The sequence below is a fragment of the Drosophila serrata genome, unplaced genomic scaffold (genome assembly GCF_035046125.1).
Source record: "Drosophila serrata isolate PLE 108 unplaced genomic scaffold, ASM3504612v1 contig_184, whole genome shotgun sequence".
Lineage (NCBI taxonomy): Eukaryota > Metazoa > Arthropoda > Insecta > Diptera > Drosophilidae > Drosophila > Drosophila serrata.
Window position 1 is genome coordinate 8,887,687 of NW_028257082.1, and position 22,295 is coordinate 8,909,981.

The following is a 22,295-nucleotide window of genomic DNA, read 5'->3' on the forward strand; positions in this document are numbered from 1 at the left end:
ATGGCCGGGCCAAAACAGCAGAAACAACAATAGCAGTTACACAGTAGTAGAGATTTCCATAATAATGCATAATGAGTGATAGGATACAGGAAGTGTGTCTCTGACCTCATGCAAATTAGCCCGAAATATTGCAGAAGTTTTGTATTTCTTTTTATTTTATTAGTTTTATTTTCTGGTAATTGCTATCCTTTAAAATTTACTTAAGAAGCTCAAGATTTATTTGGCCAAAAGAGGCTTTGAAAGGTAAATCATTTCTGTTTAAGTTTTCTTTATAATTTTAACATACAGACAATTGGTCTCACAGAAATATTTAGGTACTGCAAATGAGCCAAATTCGGATTATTCTTCGTGTACTCTTACACTAGCAGGATGAGTTTCTTTAGGACCTTTAACTGGGGACTTAACCGTCTGACAACCATGGCCCAGACACCACAAAGGACACATCAACCCAATCTGGAGCAATATCAAAAACGTGAAGGTTCTACACATGACACAATTCGATTGCCATTGAATATTGTTTTCTCGGCCAAGTACAATAAGGTAGGATGCGTTTCAGAGACTTCCTTGAAGGGAATCTTAATCCTATCCCTTAAAGGCTCTGGCCTTTACTTTAGAGGAACGCCAGAGGTTAAATATTCATGGTCTCCTCCCCGCCTCCGTTCGCACCTGTCGGGATCAAATGTACGCCATTGAGACCAACTTTCATTCGTTTGAGACAAATGTGGAAAAATATCGATATTTGAGGACAATGCGACAGAGCAACGAGCGAATGTATTTCCAATTTGTTTCCGATCACATAGCTTTGGTCCTGCCCATTATCTATACACCAACGGTGGGCGTGGCCTGCACTATCTACGGCATGCTGTATCGGGAAATAACTGGGCTTTATATAACCAAACACGATCGTGGACATATGTCGCAGGTGCTCTCCAATTGGCCGAAATGTAGGGAAATATCTGCAATCTGTGTGACCGATGGTGAACGTATCTTGGGTCTGGGCGATCTCGGTGCTAATGGAATGGGCATATCAATTGGAAAAATGGATCTTTACACATCCTTGGCTGGCATTCCGCCATGTAAACTCCTACCCATTTGTTTGGATGTGGGCACCGAGAATCCTGTGCTCCACCAGGATCCCCTGTATATTGGTCTGCGTGAAAAGCGGCTAAAGGGTGTGGAGTATGATGCCTTCATCGATGAGTTCATGCAGTCCGTGGTGGAGACCTTTGGGAGTCAAACTCTCATTCACTTTGAGGACTTTGCCACACCGAATGCCTTCAAGTTTTTGAAAAAATATCAGAATTGTTATTGCAAATTCAACGATGATATTCAAGGTACGGCGGCTGTGGGTGTGGCCGGTTTGCTGGGCATCCAACGGATGACCAAGGTGCCGCTGCAGGACCATGTCATCCTCTTCGTGGGAGCTGGCAGCGCTGCCATGGGTATTTGCGGACTGCTCCAGAAGGAGCTGATGTCCCGTGGACTCAGCGAAAAGGACACTGCGAAGAATATATACATCACCGACCAAGATGGCCTAATTACCAAGGAGAAAAAGAACCTGTCGGCTGATCTTCAGGCATTTGCCAAGGACATGGAGCCGATAAAGTCGCTGGAGGAACTGGTGGACAAGATCAAGCCTTCGATTATATTGGGTGCCACAGCAGCGGCGGGAATTTTCAATGAGAAAATCATTCGCACGATGGCCGCAGCTCACGATCGACCGGGCATCTTTGCATTTTCCAATCCCACCAACAAGTCAGAGTGCACAGCCGAACAGGCTTACAAATTCTCAGATGTAAGTTTAACATTTTCTTTTAAAATTGATGTATAAACATCTATCTTAATATCTTTAAGGGTCGCGCCATCTTCTCGGCGGGTTCCCCCTTTCCGCCAGTGGAGTTCAATGGCAAACGCCTGACACCCGGACAGGCCAACAATTGTCTCGCTTTTCCCGGTGTGGTCTTGGGAGTCCTCACTGGCTTGCCCCAAACGATTCCCGATGAGATTTTCCTGCTTGCTGCCCACGAGCTATCCAAGTTCCCCTCCGACGAGGAGCTGGAAAGTGGAAATATCTATCCCTTGGTGGAGAAGGCCAAGGATGTGGCCTTTAAAATAGGCTATGAAGTGGCCAAGTATATATTTGATAATGGTAAGACAAAGTTACAACTTCAGAGAAGATCTTATGTATATGTTTTATGGTTTTAGGTCTTTCGACAAGATGTCCACCGCCCGATGATCTCTGTGAATTGTTGCTCAAGAACACGTACGAACTGGAACATGGCAGCTCTCTGGCCGAGACATGGAAATATCCAAATGTTAAGCCAAATCCCTGTCCTGATGATCAAAAGCCTCCAGAGAAGAAACCTCTAGAGAAGAAACCTCTAGAGAAGAAATCTCCAGAGAAGAAGCCTCCAGAGAAGAAAAAGTAGGCCACTTCACTTCCATTTGTTGTTCCGTTTTTTCTACAGTTCGTATGTACATATTATTTTCTTACTAAAAAAAAACAACCAAAAATAATTGAAATTCAAAATTTAGGAAAATTGTTTAGGTTGCCTCACTCACAATGGTCATAAAGGACATGACATGTCTGGGTCCTCTGCTAAGGACTCTTTGGCATCATTCCTTCCGACCGCTGGTAATTGTTCGCCGGGGAATCACCTATAATGATGACATGGATCATATAACGCGACCCAACTGGAGGATTATTACAGATGGCAGACGAAATAAGGTGACGAAACCCTTCTAAACTATTCTCCAAAAGTAAAATCCTTATATAATGCTAATTATTTCTAAAACTAATGCATTGCATGCTTAGTTAGTAATTATTTTCGTCTTAATCTTGTACTATAGCTTTTTGAATTCCCCATTTCCAGGGCCTTGCTTTCACCATGGAGGAGCGACAGCGCCTAGGACTCCATGGCCTCTTACCCTGCACGGTGCGCACCATGGAGGATCAGATGTTGGCCATCAAGGCGAACTTTGATGCACGACCAGCAAATCTCAATCGGCATACGTATCTGAGTTCGCTGCATAATCGCCATCGGCGTCTTTACTATCGATTTATCCGGGATAACATTGAGCAGGTGCTGCCCATTGTCTATACACCGACAATGGGCGATGTGGTAAACACATATGGATTGAATTTCCAGTTCGCCTCCAGTCTGTATGTTAGTATTTTCGACAAGGGACATATCGTGGAATTGTTTCACAACTGGACGGAACGGAATGTGCAAGCGATTTGTGTTACGGATGGCGGAAGAGTCCTGGGACTGGGGGATATGGGTGCCAATGCCATGGGTATAAGTGTTGGAAAAATGGTTCTCTATACAGCCTTGGCCGGTGTGCCGCCCTCCCTGCTGATGCCCGTTTGCCTCGACGTGGGTACGGATAACCAGGCCCTGCTCCAGGATCCCCTCTATGTAGGATCCCGCATTCCCCGGGTACGTGGTCCCGAGTACGATGAACTGGTCCAGGAGTTTATGGAAGCGGCGGTGCAGTGCTATGGCCACGATGTCTTCTTCCATTTCGAGGACTTTTCCTCGCCCGATGCCCTGAAGTTCTTGAAAATGTATCAGAACGACTATTGTTACTTCAACGATGATATCCAGGGAACGGGCTCCACCGGATTGGCGGGATTCCTCAACGTGGAACGGATCACTGGCCGAAAACTTGAGGATACCAAATTTCTCTTTGCAGGCGCTGGTAGCGCCGCCATGGGCATTGCCAATATGATTGTGATTGAGTTAGAGCAGCGGGGTGTCCCGGCCGATGAGGTGTTAAAGAATATATATATGCAGGATCAAAATGGGTTGTTAACCTGCGATAGAACCGATGCATCCGAGCAGACCAAACGTTTCCTCAAACCCATGGAGGCCATCAGTGATCTACTGACCACAATCGAGAAAGTGAAGCCATCGATACTAATGGGAGCGACAGGTAATGGTGGCATTTTCACCGAGGAAGTCCTCAAGGCGATGGCCAAGAATCACGAACTGCCGGCGGTGTTCGCTCTTTCGAATCCAACTGCCAACTCGGAGTGCACCGCAGAGCAGGCCTATTACCATACAGAGGTACGTTTTGATATGTTTCCTATTTACCTATTACCTATAAATGATCTATTATTGTGCCTACTTTGCAGGGTCGTGTTTTGTTCTGTTCTGGTTCCCCCTTTCCGCCGGTGGTGATAAATGGAAAACGTTATGAGCCCTCACAGGCCAACAATTGTCTAACATATCCAGGCATTGCATTGGGTGCAATTACTTCATTAGCCCGACATTTGCCCGATTCCCTATACCCTGTGGTGGCACGCACTTTGGCCGATGCCACATCCCAGGAGCGACTGGATGCTGGAGCACTCTATCCAGCCATCAAGGATGCCAGTGCGGTGGCCATTAAAGTGGGTGAAAAGGTTGCAAAATTTATATTTGATAATGGTAAAGACATATTGATAGCTTCGCTCCTCTCTGGTAACTCTTCTTCTTTACTATTCTTGCAGATCTTTCGAACATTTACCCCAAGCCAGATGATATTTATGAGTTTATACAGAATAAGCTGTACAAAATGGAATACCGAAGCTCGCTGATTAGTACTTATTACTTTCCAGAGTCAATACAACCGAAGCCAAAGACTGAAAACGAAGAATGCTAAACTTGACCGAGACTCCTGACCTGCTTTTCTAACTGAAAGGACCTTGTGTAATTAGTTGCAAATACAGCATATACACACACAGAGCAACAATAAGAAAACCATGCCACAGGAGCAACACGACGGGACGATAAATGCCCGACATTTTAACGTTATTATTGTCCTGTCAACGCAAAGCCAGTTGACATGCTCGTGTGCCAGGACATTGTGTGTCCTGTGTCCGTATGTGTGTATCTTGCTGATTTGCATATAAAATAGGACGAAATGTCTGCTCACCAAAAATGTCAATCAATTTCTTTGCCTTCTTTCCTCTCGATTTTCCTTTTTTTTTAAAACATTTTTTTTAACGGAGAGAAGAGAGACGAGGACGTGCATACATTAAAAAGCAATTGGTGTTAAAAGAGCAGTCAGGCGGCAGTCGCACGTTGTCTGCCTGTCTATCAGTTTGGCATTGGCATGTGCCACAGCTCCTCGACTTTTCCCTACGAGAGTGGAGTGTGGAGCTTTCCCCGGGAAACTTGCCTTGCCTTGCCGCCAAAGGAAGCCCGGCAAAAAATGGAAGCAACAGAAATGCGAAATCATTTCCCTCGACTGACAGCTGTCAAAATATTTGCTCTCTGTCGATGGCTGCGTGGCTTCTGACGCTGCGCTCGTCCTTGTCCCCCCCTCCTGGAAATTTCATTTTAATATTCATTACTTCACACTTAACACAGGCACTGTCACACAAAAATTCATTGGTGACCACAATCGGTTCTTCAATCGCATCGATTTCCCCGAAATAGGGAAAGGATCTTAAAGTGGCAGAAGCAACTAAAATATCCTTAGGCGCCGCGGCCGTTTGCTTTCGCTACGGTTAGCCTGGCTTATGGAATTTAATTGGCCATAAAAATGTATGCGGCTTGTTGAACGTGGCAAGCTGTGCCCGTAAATCGTAAATTTCCCTCTTGGCATAAGGTTGGGGGGCAGTTTCCGCATCGATTTACGCCCCACGATAGGGCTCTAAATTTAAATGCCAGCGGCAAAGGTTAAGGGTTTCTTTTTCGTTTTTTTCTCCTTAGTCTCGTTTTGTCTGTTCCTGGGATAAAGATTATATGATGCGTCAGCATATAAATTATAGGCCAGATAAACCAGATAAAAGGCAGCTAAACAAAGTCAGTCCTTTCCAGGGGAGAACTTGAGTTGTTCTTTTATTTTACGTTTATATACAGGGTTTAGTCGGGCATAAAAGTTGCAGAAAAGATGGATGACTCTGGGAGCAAACATTGAATTATTTTGTTTGCAAATAATTAGGTTTTAAAAGGTAGTAAACAAATAGTTGTTAGGTAATACCTTGATTTATAATTGAAATTAAATTTGCTGTTCGTTTTTTTCCCCAGAATCCTAATTGTTAATTTCGTTTACTTGGCGAATATTTTGCATTGGCTTTGCCCCCTCAAATCCCCAGTGTTATCAATGTGGCCAAAGACTAAGCCTCAAATGGGGTCAAAGTTGGGGGGCCAAAAGCTCACTTGACTGTGCTCAGTCGATAAGTAGCCCCAATAAACACAAAAGTCTACTCTCGGGCCTGGCCTCTGTTGCTGTTCCTCGACCGCTACTTCATCTTTTTGAAGATTTTCATTTATCTGCTGGCCAAGATAAAACAGGCAGGCAGGCAGACAAGCTGGGCCAACGAAAAAATAAGGCAGAAAGCAAGCCAAAAAGAAAGCGGCACTTAAATCCATTTAAGCGAATTTTTCAAGCATTAAATTTGCGTTTACGTTACGTATACTTAACTTCCAATGGCAACGGCAGCTGTGGATGGCGGGAAAATGGAGGGAGCAGGAGGAAAACTCTGAGGCTGGCAGCAGGTAAATGAAAAATTTGCCTTCGTTTTTTTTTTCTCCAAATGTATTTTGCATCATTTGTCTTAGCCAGGCCAAGGATCTTGCTCTCTCTCTCTCTCTCTCTCTGTGTATGTGCTATATATCCTTGCCTCCCCTCGAAGTCCTATCTGCTGGGAAACACCTGACTTTACCTTCGCATATGGTCACAGTTTTTGGTCCGACTTTTGTTTCACACTCTCCTCTATATATGTACATGTAAGAATGGCGCCTTTTTTCCACCCATAGTCAACAGTTTTGTTTTCCTGCGTCTGCTGCCATTGTTGTGCTTTGCGGCCATGTAAATGCCTTGCCACGCCCCATCTACCCACTGTTGTTGTTATTGTGAAGCATTTTTCCTTATCTCCACTTTGCATGCCGCACACTGTGTTTTTCCCTCCTTCCGCTGGGGCTTTTCTTTGGTTTTTCTTCCACTTGCTTTTTTTTTTCTCCAGACGAACTGAGTCAGCACTTAATTTTTATTTGATTCTGTCTCAGTTGCGTTGCGGTTGCTTGACTCCACTTCACTTCACCGTAGATTGAAGCCGAGTGGCAGGGAGTGCGTAATTTTTTATGGCGTTAATTTAACAATGATTGGCTTTTCAACACAGCCAAAGAAAACTGAATCTGCAATGTCAGTTTTTTATTAAGACAAATGAAATGAGAAACATTCCTTAACTTCACAAAACTCGAAATGAGAAAGAGATTTGTTTATTGACTTTCAAGCTCTTGCCTCGCCCGAGTTCATTCAAAAGTCACATTATTTTTCTCCCTGTGCATTAGCTAGTTTTCCGGATTGCGGAACGTATAAGGCCAGGTTTTTGGGGCCAATGCATCAAGCTTATCTCACTCCCTGCAGCCGTAACTGTCGCACAAATCTCGAAGCCATTTGCCAATGTCCTGGGCCACCTGCATGTCCTTTACATATAAATATGTGTTCGATATTTAACAGCTTCCAGTCGAATGCGCCTGGCAAAAAGGACGCCAAAAGGATGGCAAATGTTGGAGGAGTTCGGAAAGGAAACGAGTTGCCGCTGCAGACGAGACATATGTATGCAAAGTGAACTGCGGCGGATGTTGGCCAAGCTTAAATTTGGCCTGGCTTTGGGGCAAGTTTGCTCAGGAGGGAGGCTTGCTCATGGGCCAAGTACAAATAAGAGTTTGCAGAGAGAGAAAATTACTTGGTTTTCTATAGATATTTTCAGTTAAAGCTAAGGAAAAACGAAACCTTATTCTTATTTAAACATAATTCTCACAGATATAAAGTAGTAAAATCAATTGTTTACAGTCCCCAAAAAGTTAAGCTACTTGGGAACCCTTTTCATGTACTTTCTGTTCCAAAATCCCTTACAAGTTCTTAAAGATACGCTACAAATTAAAAGCTCAGTGTATTTGCTGTCTTGTTAACTTCAGACAAACAGACACAGTTCCATTTAAAATGCAACAACTTTGGCTATATGAATTTGATATTATATTGGGCTTATTTTTTTCCGCGTGCACAGTAAAAATCCAATAAGGTAAACGGCAAACAGGCCGTAGCAATGTGTGTATGAGTGTGTGTGTGTTGTGGATGTGTAAGCACCTGGCATTTGTGTTGAGCACGTTCGTACCTTATGTGGGATTTAGTTTAGACTTCATTTTACTGCGCTGCGCTTTTGGTTTCATTCCGCCTGTCTCACACTGCCCACATTTCCCAGGCTCCCTGCAACGCTTTTCCCTGCCCATCTCTGCTTTGCTCTTCTTTATGCCAGTTTATGATGGCCTGGCAGTGCCGTAAAAAAGCAAGAAAGAAATTGGATAGAATACGGAGTACGCGGCGACACAGAAATGTATAGTAAAAATAAAGCCATAGACATGGCTGGCACCGAGTCCACTTGAGTCCCCCAGTCCCGTGAGGTCGGGAAAAGCTAGACAATGCTGTAATCTAGGAACACAAACGTGCAATTCTCTGCTCACAGTAAAAATGTGGTTGCGACACACATACGATGCCTTTCTCTTCCTGTAACCCTGTGTCCCTGTATCCCTGTGTCCCTGTATCCCTGTGTGTTGCACACATATACACTTGACACGAAATGGCGTGGGAATATATTACAAGTTGGTTTACAAGGGAAGTATGTCAGTGGCTGTCCCAGGAACTACTAAGAGAGAGTGAGAGAAAAAGAAAAGAACTTCAACTTAAAGCACTCAAAGTACAAGTTTTGTTTTCTTAAAGCGAAATCCCAGTGAGACCCTGACTTGCTCCTGGAACTGGTCAAAAATTGAGGCAGCATAATTCAGCGGATGGATTTTACGACTTCATCGGAAGCTGAAGCTGCATGCTGCAATGGCGAGAGGAAACATTAGCAAGTCTAGACACCTACGTCATGCGTCAGCAACAGTGGAAGTAGCAGCAGCAGCAGCAGCAGCAGGAAAAGCCGAAAAAACGTGCAGGACCAAAAGGATATATACTCGAACGAAAGGAGCCCAAAAAGAACACGAAGAAGACTGGCGAAAACTGAGAAAAAATGAGACGTCAAGCAGACGATGAAGTCGACGTGGTCTGACAGCCAGACAGCCAGCCAGCGAACTCTTGAAAGGAACAGAATCAGCAGCTGGAAGAGGAGCAAAAGGAGCAGGACCAAGAAGAGCAGGAGCAGGAGATCCAGGACCTACAGGAACATTTGAACCTCTTGGCTTGTTTAATATGCTGAAAAATACGCGTCTCAACTTACTGCTGCCCCGAATTTTCCGTGCCCTCAGCTCTCTCACTTGGAATGCATTTCCAAGTTTTACATTTCCATTTCAATGTAACGACACATGTACTTGTGGTAAAAGCTTAGGAGGAAAACACACGAGAGAGAGAGAGAGTGGGAAAACCCTGAAAATTTCCCAGGAATTCATCAAGCGATCTCTGCGCTTTGAAGCGTTTTTAATTACATCGCATAATTGGAATTCGATATCTAACCGCGTTTCCGGGTGGAGGTCACCACCTGAAATTAAAACAAAATTTTCCAGCTACTCCCCGTCGTTTGTGGTTCGAGTGGTGTGTGTGTGTGTGTGTGCACCAAAACAGTATGATAAAAATTTTCCAATTACCAATTTTACATATTCCAAAGCACCCCCCAGCATAAATATTTATGGCGTAAATTTATGAAAACTAAACGTGAGAGCCAAGCGATGGCAAAAGTGGGTGGCATGCAATCGTTGGGTAGAAAATACTACAAAAACACATATTGATTACACTGCAAGTGATGAGGTTCTTAAAAAAGGTACCTAGTTTAAGTTATTTAACTAATTTAGGTCAGAGATTTCTATATAATTGTATTTTGATATTGAGTTTACAGCTTTTTTTTTAAGATTTTCTTGCAGTAGTTCTTTCCGATCGCATTGCTTTCTCGGCTTTCCCTCTTTTAAAAAGATCTCAAAAGTGAGATTGATTAAGTTTTCCGAGAGACTTACTGATCAATCAGTGTAACTTAAGATAATTCTTTCAATTTAAACCCTTAATTTGCTTTCTTCTGATAACTTTACAGAACTTTCCAGTAAACACAAGCCTCTTCACATTAATTCTTTAATTGTAAGCCCATCTACCTTGATTTTATTTAGGTGTGCAGCTGGTATACATTTTATTTAAGGACATTTTTCTAAGTGTTTAAATACATTTACATGTATCTGGCGGTGCAGTGGATAAGCCACTAGTGTGCACATACATAGTAGGGCGAGGACTGAAATCTCTTGCATATTTTTTAGGTGATTTGAATTTTTAAGAGAGCACTAAATTTCTGTTCCAGCTTATACCCCGGGGCTGTGTGTCACCGAGTTTAAGGTGACTTCCTGTGGCCCAGAACACTTTCCCCGCTTTCCCCGCCAAACGAATCCCTGCGGCCACGTGGCATTGGAAAAGGAATGAAAAGCTCTCTCTCCCCGCTTCTTTTTTTGCATACCAAGAGCAACGTGTGTGTTGTGTGTGAGGGAGGGGAGAAAAAGAAAACTGAAAGCAACCAGAGCGGCGGCACTTTACCTTGATTTCCCCAATGCTTGAAGCGTACCGCCCAGCGGCCCCACCCATCACTCACTTACTCACCCACCCACTCACAGCGCAATTGGCCGCAATTTGTTTTCAGCAGCTAAACAAGTCGGGGATTTCCCTCAGCGCCTACGGTGCGTTGCAAGTGCTAATTAATCTTAGGCCCAGGTATATGAAGTGACTGCTCACGGCTCACACCCGCCAGGATAACTACCCCTTGCCCTTGGCCATTAATTAAATTACGCAAGAGGAAAGAAAGTTCAAAAACACATAAATCAGTCTGAATCATTGGGGTTGTCTCTCTCTCCCCAGATGGCTTTTTAGTGCCCTTGCGGGACTCGACATAAATATTTGTACTACTTTCCCGCACTCTTTGCTCGATCCGCACGCACAGATAAACTCATTTAAATGTTAATGCAGCGTCAAAAGTTTGCCTGAAACGTAGGAAATTGCATGCATTTTATTGGCCATTATGCGTCCGTCCATATTGAGACGTCCTGCAGGTCCAAGCTCCCCTCATCGTTGGTGGTTGGTGGTTGTTCCTGTCGCTCCCTTCTCGTTGAACTATTTCCCATTTTGGTTTAATAACTGCAACATTGTTGCCTTAACCCCTGGCGAGCGATGTGTAATGTGGGGTTCTGGGAGGGTGTGTGCCTGTCTGCATGTTAATTATGTGGCACAAAAAGAAAAAAAAACGGCAAACTAAACAAAAAACACAGGGAACTGGTCGTTTTTTTAGGGTTGTATATCGATGGAGAGGTGTCAGTGAGTCAAGTGTGAAAACGGGAAACTAAGCTACGTTTTATACAAAAATTTATATAAACTTGCAACTTATCGGAAAGCGGAAATCACTTGAGAAAGTTAAAAGAATATATAATTTCAGTAAATTAATGTTAAGAGATTTAAAATGATAGTGTTTCAATTTTCTATTTCACAATTTCTTAATGAACCTGATTTTTAAATCACGTAAAAGCAGTCTTTTCAAATTAGAACAATCCTAAATAGTTATTAAAAGAAACCCAACGAAAAAGTCTCTCTCATGGAATTCCAAATTTCTCACATTTAACTCCTTAATAAGTATAGTTTCTTCGGCATAAAACTTTTCATATATTCCTTTTTCGAAAAGGTGCACGTGAAAGTTTTACTAATTAGTTGAAAGAATGCAATTGCAGTTGAAAGTTTTGCCAACAAAATCCCGACTCGTTTTCCACCTGCAGCTGGCAGTCTGCCACCTTCCTGCTCTACCTGCTGTTGGTTGTAGTAGCTCTTGGCCCACTTCATGTTATTGTTTATAACACATTTGCTCATCATAATAAGCAACATTTTCGTAAAAACATGCCAAGACAGTGGCGGCGGCGCCATTAACCCTGTTAATGCTGCAATTATGCGGCAAGAATAATGTTCCAGGAGCAGGTGGTGCTGAGGTGGCACACTGTTACTACATTGGGTAACGGCCATAAATCCAGGAAGCCTTACCCGAAACTTCAGAGTGTGTCTGTGTGTGGAGACCAGTTTGGCATAATGATACTTCTTGGGTAGGAGGAGGGAAAGGAGTGAGCTCCTCGTCCTTTCTCTCCTCAGGAGCTGCTGGCAACTCAAATACAAAGTGGAGAATATACATACAATGGCACTAAGTTGTAAGTTTAATTACCCACATAACAGAGACATGAAAAACGGGGAAGGCGATGGTGATGGTCCTCCTCAGGAGCTCTCGTCTAATTAGACAGACATGGTCTGTCGTCTGCAACTGGCACAGTTGGTCTGCTGGCTTAATATATAGAAGCTTGATGCCCCTTTACGATCATTTTATTGTGTTCGGTGTCCGTGCGTGCACTATAATTGCATTCACCTCACCTCTGACCTCCTCCTGTGGAAACTACTGCCACTGCCATCATATAAATCGTAAAAATGTTGAAAAATAATCATCATAAAAGACAAACAAGAAGCCATGCGGCACGCAAGGTGGGTGAGCGTTTCCCACATACATATATCCATGGTATTATTTAAGTTTTTATGTCCTTTCTTTGGCTCTCTGGGTGTCGTGTCCTTTGCCTTGGCTACACATAAATCATTTGACTTGTTTGCCCTGCCCTCTGCTTTCCTCTTCATTTACTCATTAGATCTGGGACATTCTCTGTTTATGCTTGGGTTTTTGTCGCTTTCATAACACAAAGGACATAATAATATGCTTATTTCGAGAATACACCTTTTGTGTCAACATTGCCAGAGCTATAGCTTCGTTTTTCCTCCACATTTCTCCCATCTCCCTGCGTCAGCAGAATTTCCCCGGAAAAATGGAAATGGAAGCAACAGCAACTGGCCTCGACGTTGATTGGCAGTGGCTTTCGGTTTTTTGGGTCTCATTCTTTTTTTTTCGGCTGCCTGCCTGCTATTTTCTTAATTTTCAACACGTTTGCCTCTGCTCTGAGGCATTTCCTTCTGCCCAGGCACGCCTTCGTGGGCAGGACGGACAAAAGGAGTATCTATTTCGTGACAAAAGGCAACTTTAACTTTGCCCCAACTATAAGTTTTCTTATGACCAAGACTGCTGCTACTGCCTACACCTGGCAGAAAAGTATGCTAACGCCTTGTAGCACGCACATGTCCTGGTCTGGGTATGGGAGCGAGAGAGAGGGGTGCAGTATCCTTTGAGCCTTTTTGCGTTTCGTATGCGCATAACTTTGCACCTCGACCAGACGCCGCCAAAGTGCGTGCGACACACATTTCTGCACTGCGCAAAACAAATACCAATCAAATTGCTTGGCAATTCGATTTTTATGACTCCAATGACGCACATGGAGTAATAACTAAATGATATAGTAGGAAATGTTAGAAAAGAGTAAAGTTTTCTAATGTTTTCTATTTTAAATCCTTCACAAATCAAACCTAGATATATCCTACTCGTTCTACACTTCCTAAACCTATATAGAATTAATCTTAAGTTCCTTCCTGTTTTCTCTCCGTGAGCGGCAACTTTAAGGATTCGCTTTAATTCAACGCACACAGTTTTCCTTGAGCTCGCTTCCCTGTAATTCCCGGGATAAATGGGAGGATGGATGGTGGAAAATTCGGACGCATTGCTTTGACGACGACAACGACGCGTGGCCTAAATTGTTTCAAATTACAGGACACAGCCACCTTGCCTCCTTAATCCGCAACTATGGCAGAGTCTGTATGCCCGTTTGTATGTCTGTATATGTATCTTCTCAGGCCGGTATGTGTGTGTGTTTGGCATTTCCGGCAGCTCATTTCCGTTTCACCTCAATTGGGTAAACCAGAAAAAATAAAAGCTTCTTCTATAAAACTCGTGTAGCACTAAAAAATCGCATAAAGGCAACTCCGAGGGGAGAGCACATGCAGCAGCAGGAGCAGCAGGTTGTGCCCGGCTTTTACAGAAGGGTGCATAAATTAGAGAGTTAGAAGGGGGTTGGGGATTGAGGATGGTGCTTTACGGGCTGGATGAGAGTGGCAAGGTTGCAGTTGACCGTAGACAGCTGGCGGGCAGAGACAGAGACAGAGATAGAGACAGAGAAGACGCCAGCCGGTGGAATAGCCACCCCCACCCTCGATGGGTGAACTTGCGGGCAACACCTCAGCACTTATTTATGGTGGAGAATTTTAAATTCAAGCCAAGCCACCTTCACTGCACACACACACACACACACACAGGCACTCGCTTTCCCTCTAATTCGAAAGTGTGGCAAATTGCACGGCACAAAAACCTAGCCTGGGCGCTGCCGGAGGAAATTTGGCCCAAAAATTGCACGGTAATTGTAGCCGCTAAATTTCACTTTTGCTCGGGCTTTGCGCCAAAAGCGTAGAAAGGTGGAAAGGTGGACTGCCAGCCGGCAGCAATTGAGCGGTTACAACAGCAACAATGGGCAGCAACAACAGCAGCGGGGGAAAAAAGTGAATTATGCGGCAGACTGAAGTTTGCCACCGCTTGCACCCCCCGCGGGAAAACCAAGCCACCCCCGCGGAGGTAGAGCTACCTCATCTCATGACAGCCTGGCCGGCAGTTTTCATTTTTAAATTGGCGGTTTTATTTGCAATTCGAAATGGCAATGTACATGAGAGTGTGTAGGGTGTGTGTGTGTGTCGAGGGTGTGTGTAGGGTGTGTGTGTGTGTATTCCGGCATGACTAATATTTGCAGACACACACACACACACACACAAGAGCACACGCCCAGGAAAAACGCAAAACTCACACAGCCACAGACAGTCTGCTTGTTGTACGCATTAGCCAAATTTTATAGCACACTTTTGTGCGCTATTGCAATTTAATGTGCCCCCTTGTTCGTCCTGCTCCTATTGCCGCTCCTGCTTCTGCCATCTGCGCTCCATATGCGGTTTTATGCTTTACGCATAATTTTTGCGTAACAATTGAAACACTCGCAATGCAAATGCAAAAATTTTCAACGGTTTGAGTTGAGATTTATATTTTGCTATTAAGCCACATTTGCCCAGCAAAGGCAAAGGCAAACAAGGTGCCCAAGTTCTCTTTCCCCTTACACACATACACACACACATACCTCTACCTCTACTCCTGCTCACCGCAAAGGGAAAGTTCATTTTTCATGGAAATGACTTTATATGATTATTCGTGTTGGGCCCGAATGAACGGTGCGTGACGGTACATTAAGGCGGCTTGAATGTCAGCGGTCGATGGGTTTTCACTTGGGATTATTGAGACTCGAGTAATTTTCCTTAGCCCGGAAAATGATTAAAAATTAATGTGAGGTTTAAAAAGGGGGCCTGAGAGACTTAAAACTTTTGTTTATATATTATTATTACTACTGAATTTAAATGTGTTTTAAGGTGTTTTACTTTAAGAGCTTTTATTTAACAAATTGAAGATGCTTCAAGTGCAAAATGCTTTTATGCAACGCACTGTAAATAAATATATAATGTCTTTTACAGGATATCCGCCGCTGTCATTGCGGTTACCATTTACATTTCAAGCCGATTCAAAAGGAAAAGTGAAAGGTATTTGTTTATCATAAATACTTTGTCTTTCCCCATCCCTTCTCCCCCCCTCTTCCAGTCCTGAGTAATATATATTTATTCAAATATATATATATTTATACATATTTCGGAGTACAAATGAAGTGAATATTTTCTCGCATTGATTTCGGTTGGCGTGACTGCAGGAGGCCACACACGGCGTATGCGTAATAAATATTGAATATCCATATGAAGAAGTTGTTTGGCCATAACTTTTCTTTGTCTTTATATTTCCGTGTGTGTGCGTGTGTGTGTGAGTGGGTGAGTCCTTTGTTTCAGGTTTATTATTTATTATAAATGACTGCACACACGGTCGGACAGAAGAATCCCGCTTAAATACTGTTATTGAGTGCGCCGGAACCAACTCCGATTTCGATTCCGATTCTGACTCCGTCTCTGAGCTGGAAGTATCTATATACATATATAGCTGTCGGACGTAGGAAACGGGTCAATCGATTCTTTTCTTTTGCCTTTTGCTGTCGCTTCTGTAGGCGTTTCCCATTGTCTGCACAATTTTCAAACACAAGCTGTGCTCTCTATCTGGGCATTAATTAGAAATGGGCTGTTTTTCTCCCACACAAACTCTGTCCGTCTGATTGCTTTGTTATCGCCTTCCATTGTGCATCGATTAAATGATGTGTTAATTCTACACCCTCTCTGGCATGTGAATGTTTTTGGATATCATGCGAAAGAGCTTCGATATAACCTTTTAAATCAGTCCATTCCTATGCATCACGAGACGAGAACGAGCGGAATGACTGCACTTAATGCAATTATTTTGGCATGGCACAAAGTTTTTTGTATGTCATAAAAATGGACAATAAACCAATTTAACTTTTGCAATATGCTGCTGCTGCTGCTGGCTATCAACCCCTCTGACAGCACTTGGCAACCCTTAAAAGTGGAACCGAAACCGAAACCAAAACCAAATTCCGTATGCCGCCCCCTTTCTCTGCTGTTGCTGCTGCTGCCTTATGCTTTCGGTCAAAATAGTTTGGTGTCCACTCTAAAAATCCAGCATAGAATGAGGGGGTTCTCCCCTTAATTTCACGCTGTTCCATATTCCAAATATATATATATATATAAATTCCCCGGGAAAAAAGGGCAAGAAGACGAACCACCACCACCGTCGAGTCACATGTGGGGTTAGGGCCAGGCAATAACTTTAATATATTTCACTACGAATTATTTCTGACTGGCACACACACCATCCCATCACCATCCCCTTTCAGCCTAATGAATGAACCAACATATTTGGGCTGTTCATATTGTTCCTGAACTGTTGTTGTTATTATCCTTGCGGTTGGTGTGTCTAACTGCGAGCAGATAATTGAAATCGAGTGTAAATAAGTGCACTGCCCATGAGGTGTCTGTCTGTATCTGAGTTGGTACGTTAAGTGCTATTTCTGGAGATCAAAGTTTGCAGTTTATTACTTCCTCTAATGATTATTTATATTTATTATGTTTTGGATGGGATCGAAAGTCTGTGAAGGCCATGAATAATGAGGGAATGAAGTGTGTTTGTTTTGTGGTAATTATTAAGGAGTAGGAAGAAAGAGAGAGCTATTTATTTTGGTTCTTATTTTACATTTACAAGTTGGTTCCAGCAAAGCTGAGATCTTTTATACCTTTATTAATCTCGTTTTAAAGCGTTTATATTTATAATTATTTACCCTCGCTTATTTCATTGTTTAAAGTGTTTAATTAAAAACATACGTCTGACAACAAGGGCGGCGCAATATTGTCAGCTCTCTGGTGTTATGGCCATCGGGTTTTTCGCCATCATGTGTCACTTGCAGTAGTTGCAACAGCAACAGCAGCAGCAGCAGCAACTGCCACGGGAGCAACATGCAACATGCGTGCTGCTGCTGCTGCTGCTTCCTGGCAACAAAAGCCGCAACGGTCATGTAAAGTTAATTAAATCAAGCGACATGTGTTTTAAATAAATTGAATAAACTCCGGCATTAACATAAAATGAAATTAATTTTAATAGGCTTGCCAGGGCCGTAAGTTGTTAAGCCAAAACTATAAACAAGTTGCCATTGTGTCCCGAGAACGGGACCGAGACCCAAGGAAAGAAAAGTTGAAAGACCAAAGTTTTAATGCCTCCTGTTTTTTTGGGGTTAATGCGTACAAGTGTGGCATCATTATGTTAACGAATTTATGGCAAACACCCAAACACACACACACACACAGAGAGACTGCGACTGGGAAATTGGAATGGAAAACGTAAACTTTTATAATCAAATTTAGTGGCGCAGACATTTCTGGTTTAATTAATTTGTCGTCATTAACTTGAGCCGAAATGTGAGTGGCTTTTGAAACGTGATGAGATGGGGGATGCCAAGCGGGAGTCAGGCTCCTCTCTTTTGCGGTTGACTCTTCGGCCTTGAAGCTGCCTCTCTTCAGTCTCTCAAAGGTGTCGAATATATACATTCTCTAGCTTTTGTTTAAGGCAACAAGAAACCGCAACTCGTGTGTGCCTTGTATCTGTATCTGTATCTTTGCCCGAGTGTCCTTGTGAAACCGTGTGGCAGGAGGATGTATATTACAGCGGTGCACCGCATCTGATCCGTGGTAAGGATGTCTTTTTGCATTAAGATATATCGCACAACCTGGGTGTGTGTGTGTCAAACAAGCATTTGTACTTGCGCTGAATTATGTCCCTTTGGAGTTGCAGTTACACGGGGCTAATGAATCCGAGTCCAAGTCCGAATCCGAATCCGTAGGCCGTAGGAAACCAGGTCAATGCGATTGTAAATTATGGCTTAACCTCGTCTGATTTTGGCTTTGGATTTGGCCCTAAAAGGACACTAAACACACACACACACACGGAACAGGTATTTATAGCAGTAAAACACAGACACACATTTACGGGAGCATTTCCGGGAGCCTCTATTGATTTTCTTAAATTCCACCGCAAGGCATATACCAGGACGTTGCGTATACGCCCCGTCTGCCAACCTATTGATTGTGCTTGCGTGTGTGTGGTTTTTTGGGGTTTTATTTTTTTTGGGCAATTGCCACCTTAACTTGACTCCGGGGCAGCACTTGAATTGTGGGAATCTGCTGATGGACTTATGAAACCCAGGCAGAACTTCTAGACGCCACCCGCTGCTCCCTTTTTTGTTGTATTTTTCTTCCCTGAAAATTGCTGCTTAATTGCTGAGCTTGGGGTTGGCTAATTTAGCCAACTTCCACCTGCTGGTCGAACGTAAAAGTTTACTCGTTTTCTGCCCCCGAAAAAGAGGAGAAAAAAGTGGAAAACAGAGAAACAAGAAACTTTTGTTGGCTGCCAGCGCTAAATGCTCGAAATTCTTTAAGTTTACGAGAGGAATGAACATTTGTGAGCAGTTTTCATTTTCCTACTTTACGGCTGCTCCCCCCAGCCATTTTCCCAATGTATTTTCTTTTCGTTTTTTTTTTTTTTTGGGCTTCGCGTGCGTGGGGGAAATAAGGAGCCAAGTTTTTTGTGTGGACTTTGGCACCCCTTTTTGCCCGTTTTTCCCGCTTTTCCACAGCCCCAGTGCCGGCTTCTGGTGCTGCTGTTTCTATTTACGCAATGTCCGCAGCAAACTTTGGACCAAAGCCAGGTGGATTTTGGTTTTTTTCTAAGGGGGGTCCTTACGGGGGGTAATTTCAGCGGGCTGCCCCCCCACAGCTCTCGCTAATATTCGCCATTAAACTTTTGCTTGTTTTTCTTTAATTAACAACGCAAACATCTGATATGCTATCCCGTCTCCCGTCGCTTTTTCGCCTGGCACTTTCCTTCTCATTTTCCCTTTGCTTTTTTTTTTTTGTTGCTTACTTTGGCGTCTCGCAAAACCTTTATGAAGTTGAAAATTTCTTTCTTTTCCCCCCTTTTTTTACATTTTTTTGTTGCTTTTTGCGGGTCGCCGAAAAGTTTGAGCGCTTAAAACTCGTTTCTGTTTACATTTCTGCGGCTGGAAAATCCCTTTCCCTCGACCGAGACCCAGAGATTGGTGCGGAAATCTTTTGCGTAAACCGAAATTGTTTATGTAAATAAAAATGCTAAACAAAGGAGCATTTTCACACATAATAGCCGGGTCTTCAACCATAATTCCTCATGAGCATTAAGACCAAAAAGTTTTGCATTATAGCCCCTTTCCCCCCCAAAATAGTATTCGTTGGTTAAAGCGGATTACTTTTGTATACACTCTCATCCGATATGCGAAATGGGTTTTAATTATTCAGGAACAGAGCCGAGGAAAGAGCGAATCTGTGTCCGGCTAAGCTCGGCTTTCAGTCCATAAAAACTCCACTTGAAAACTAATTAAACACTAATAGTTGGATGAAAGAAAAAATAAAAATAACAACAACAAGAAGCAAAGCAAAATAAAACACATCTTAAGTGGCGGAAGTGACGGTCAAGATGTGGGGGAAGGGGTTTCGCCAAGCGGCTTGCAGGGACTTTCAGGGGTTTAAGGGAAAAGAGAGGTCCTGCAATTGAACAAACACAAAACGAAGACCGTGCAGAAAGGCGAAAAGTTTTTAATTTCACTCCAAGCAGCACTGGCGGAAAAGTAAAGTACAAGGAAGCACAGGCTGCTGCGCGCGAATGAGTCTATAAGTTGGCAACACCCGCTCAGGCTCCTGCTCCTGGTCCTGGCTCCTGCTCCTGGCTCCTGGCTCCTGAAACCCTATCAGCTTCACACAATGCGGAAGAGAAATGTCTTGCCGATGAAATAAAACAATGGCAAAACAATAGCAATGCGAACGAGTTCTGGGTGCCAAATGGCCACGAAACTCTGGGACGGCAAATCAAGAGGAGCAAAAGGATAACAGACGTCGCCGTCGGAAGTGGAGCGAAATGGCAAATCAAGAAATGTAGAAGGAGATGTGGGCGGCCAAATCCGCTTAAAGTGAAAATTATTCCTTTTTGCCCAAAAAAAGGGAAACCCCCCTAACATATATACACACACATTCGTTTCGGCTTCTTGGCATTCGCGGCTATGTAAGCTGTTGACTTATTTCGCAAAAGTTCGATCCCAAACCTCGGCTGCCATTGTTGCAAATAGTTTTGTATGCCGGAGCTTAGCCTCGATGGAAATGTGAGTGGGCCGAGCGAACAAAGTGAGGCTAACGTTTAGGCTATTTTATTTTGTATTCCGCCCCTGGCCATGTCTGAGCACTAGGAAAAATATATCTTAAATAGTAGAGAACATGTATTTAATAAGAAACCAGGGAAAATGTTTTAAGCAAGTGAGTTTTTTGGGATATTTATGTCAAGGTTTGAAATGTGGAAAACATTTTTCTAAGAACACTTTACATATATACTCAAAATAAAATTGTAATCAAGTTTTATGAAGTCAAAAATTGAAAGTAAATATTTCAACAACATTGAGAAACTCTTTTTATATGAGCTTCTAAAAATTAAATATTCAATTTAATCATTTTTGAGCGACTTATTTAACCTTCCTTAACCTTCCCTCAATAATCCTTCAATGAAACAGAGTACATATAATCACTACAAAAGTTGCTTTAGTGTTTCTACAAATAACTTAATGTTTAGGATTTTAATTCCTGTAATAATTGAAGCTAGCAAACCAAGACAAATATCCTGGCGAGAATGTTAGTATTTAAAATGAATACTTCAAAAAAGTAGCACTTCATTTAAAAGTTGCTATTAGCAATGTTTCAATCGTTTTTTAGGAAGCCAAGAATAGGAATTTTCCCCTTGATACCTAGTTTAGTTTTTCTTTTTGTGTAACTGAATTTAGGGACTGATTAAGTCGCACCTAATCCGACCGCAAATTAAGGGACTCACTCACTTACCTCGACTGAGATGGCGAGATGAAATATGCAGGGAAGCTGGTAATAGCTGGGGCATTGAGACTTACCTTTGTGGTGACGCAGATGATGGCCGGCGGCGGAGCCTGTGCAGCATGGCGGCTCGTAATACAAATTCCAGGTGTTCTCGTAGTCCGCCCGGGCGAACTCCACGCGAATGAATTGCGCGCCAAGGACGAGGAGCAGGGCGCTGAGGCTGCTGAGGCGATTGAGGAGCCGGTGGTTCCTCCCCGTGGCACACATGATGCCTAATCCAAGGTAAAGTCTTGGCCTAATACGGTTTCTTTAAAGAGCTTGCCCTCTGAGTCACACACACACCGGCTGTTTGTTATTATTTTTGATTTCTTCAGTTATAAGTTATTATTTAACTAGTTGAGCAATCTTGAGCTGGGCATGGTGATCTTTCGGATGCAGCGATCTTTCCATTACACAGACACGCACACACAGTCTCGCTTCGAGTCGAATTTCGTTCAAGTTCTCGCTTCCGTTTCCGCTTTCGTTTACATTTACGTTTCCGTATCCGTTTCCCCTGTTCACGCGCACTTCGCGAGCAGCAGACACGAACTGAAGGCTTTCGCCACGAGGAAGTGTGTTAAATAAACACACTCGCCAGCGTTCGCTTCGCGGCGACTTCGGAAAACTTCGGCTGCTGTCGAACCTGCAAGAGTGTGGAAAATTTAGAGAGCATCATTAGTTAGTTTCGTGTGAAAGAGCGGCGCAGGCGCAGAGTGAAAATTCCCTTGCTCTGAGTGGATTTCCCAGTAATGTTTGTGTTTATGCCAAGTGTATTGAACTCATTTGCAACGGGCAATGTGCAACGTGCAACGTGCAACGTGCAGCGTGCAACATGCAGCGTGTGCAGCTTGCAACGGAGTCTGCAACGGCCACATTTTCAAGGGTAAATGCAGCAGACACATTCAAGCTGAAGTGCATACAAGCCGGGGTGGGGCATGCCCCATCCTCCTGGCTGA

General features: G+C 43.3%; 3 protein-coding genes across 6 annotated transcripts in view; 2 read left to right on the forward strand and 1 right to left on the reverse strand.

Annotated features, from left to right (window-relative positions):
• The window catches only part of Sema2b (Semaphorin 2b), a 49,881-nt gene that overhangs the window by 12,423 nt on the left and 15,163 nt on the right, over window positions 1-22,295 (reverse strand). For all 4 annotated transcript variants that reach the window (XR_002319500.2, XR_002319499.2, XM_086828985.1 and 1 more), the window contains exon 2: window positions 21,375-21,982. Coding sequence is in view for 2 of the 4 variants with exons in the window: in XM_086828985.1 (XP_086685111.1) it covers window positions 21,375-21,567 (193 nt within the window). In the remaining 2 variants the exon portion in view is untranslated. The remainder of the gene's footprint in view (window positions 1-21,374; window positions 21,983-22,295) is intronic.
• Window positions 264-2,429, forward strand: Menl-1 (Malic enzyme like-1). The gene is made up of 4 exons (XM_020949240.2): window positions 264-540; window positions 596-1,795; window positions 1,855-2,149; window positions 2,206-2,429. The coding sequence occupies exons 1-4, from the start codon at window positions 370-372 to the stop codon at window positions 2,427-2,429; spliced, it is 1,890 nt and encodes a 629-aa protein (XP_020804899.2). The 5' UTR covers window positions 264-369.
• On the forward strand, window positions 2,564-4,932 carry Menl-2 (Malic enzyme like-2). Its single transcript, XM_020949268.2, has 4 exons — window positions 2,564-2,728; window positions 2,874-4,070; window positions 4,139-4,433; window positions 4,496-4,932. Exons 1-4 carry the CDS (start codon window positions 2,564-2,566, stop codon window positions 4,645-4,647), a joined length of 1,809 nt encoding a protein of 602 aa, XP_020804927.2. The 3' UTR covers window positions 4,648-4,932.

Bases quoted from the DNA above. Each gene is read 5' to 3' on its own strand.
- Menl-2 (XM_020949268.2), top strand. From the start codon at position 2,564: ATGGTCATAAAGGACATGACATGTCTGGGTCCTCTGCTAAGGACTCTT. The intron at 4,071-4,138 runs GTACGTTTTGAT...CCTACTTTGCAG, and splicing joins AGGCCTATTACCATACAGAG to GGTCGTGTTTTGTTCTGTTC. The intron at 4,434-4,495 runs GTAAAGACATAT...CTATTCTTGCAG, and splicing joins AAAATTTATATTTGATAATG to ATCTTTCGAACATTTACCCC.
- Menl-1 (XM_020949240.2), top strand. From the start codon at position 370: ATGAGTTTCTTTAGGACCTTTAACTGGGGACTTAACCGTCTGACAACC. The intron at 541-595 runs GTAGGATGCGTT...TATCCCTTAAAG, and splicing joins TCTCGGCCAAGTACAATAAG to GCTCTGGCCTTTACTTTAGA. The intron at 1,796-1,854 runs GTAAGTTTAACA...AATATCTTTAAG, and splicing joins AGGCTTACAAATTCTCAGAT to GGTCGCGCCATCTTCTCGGC.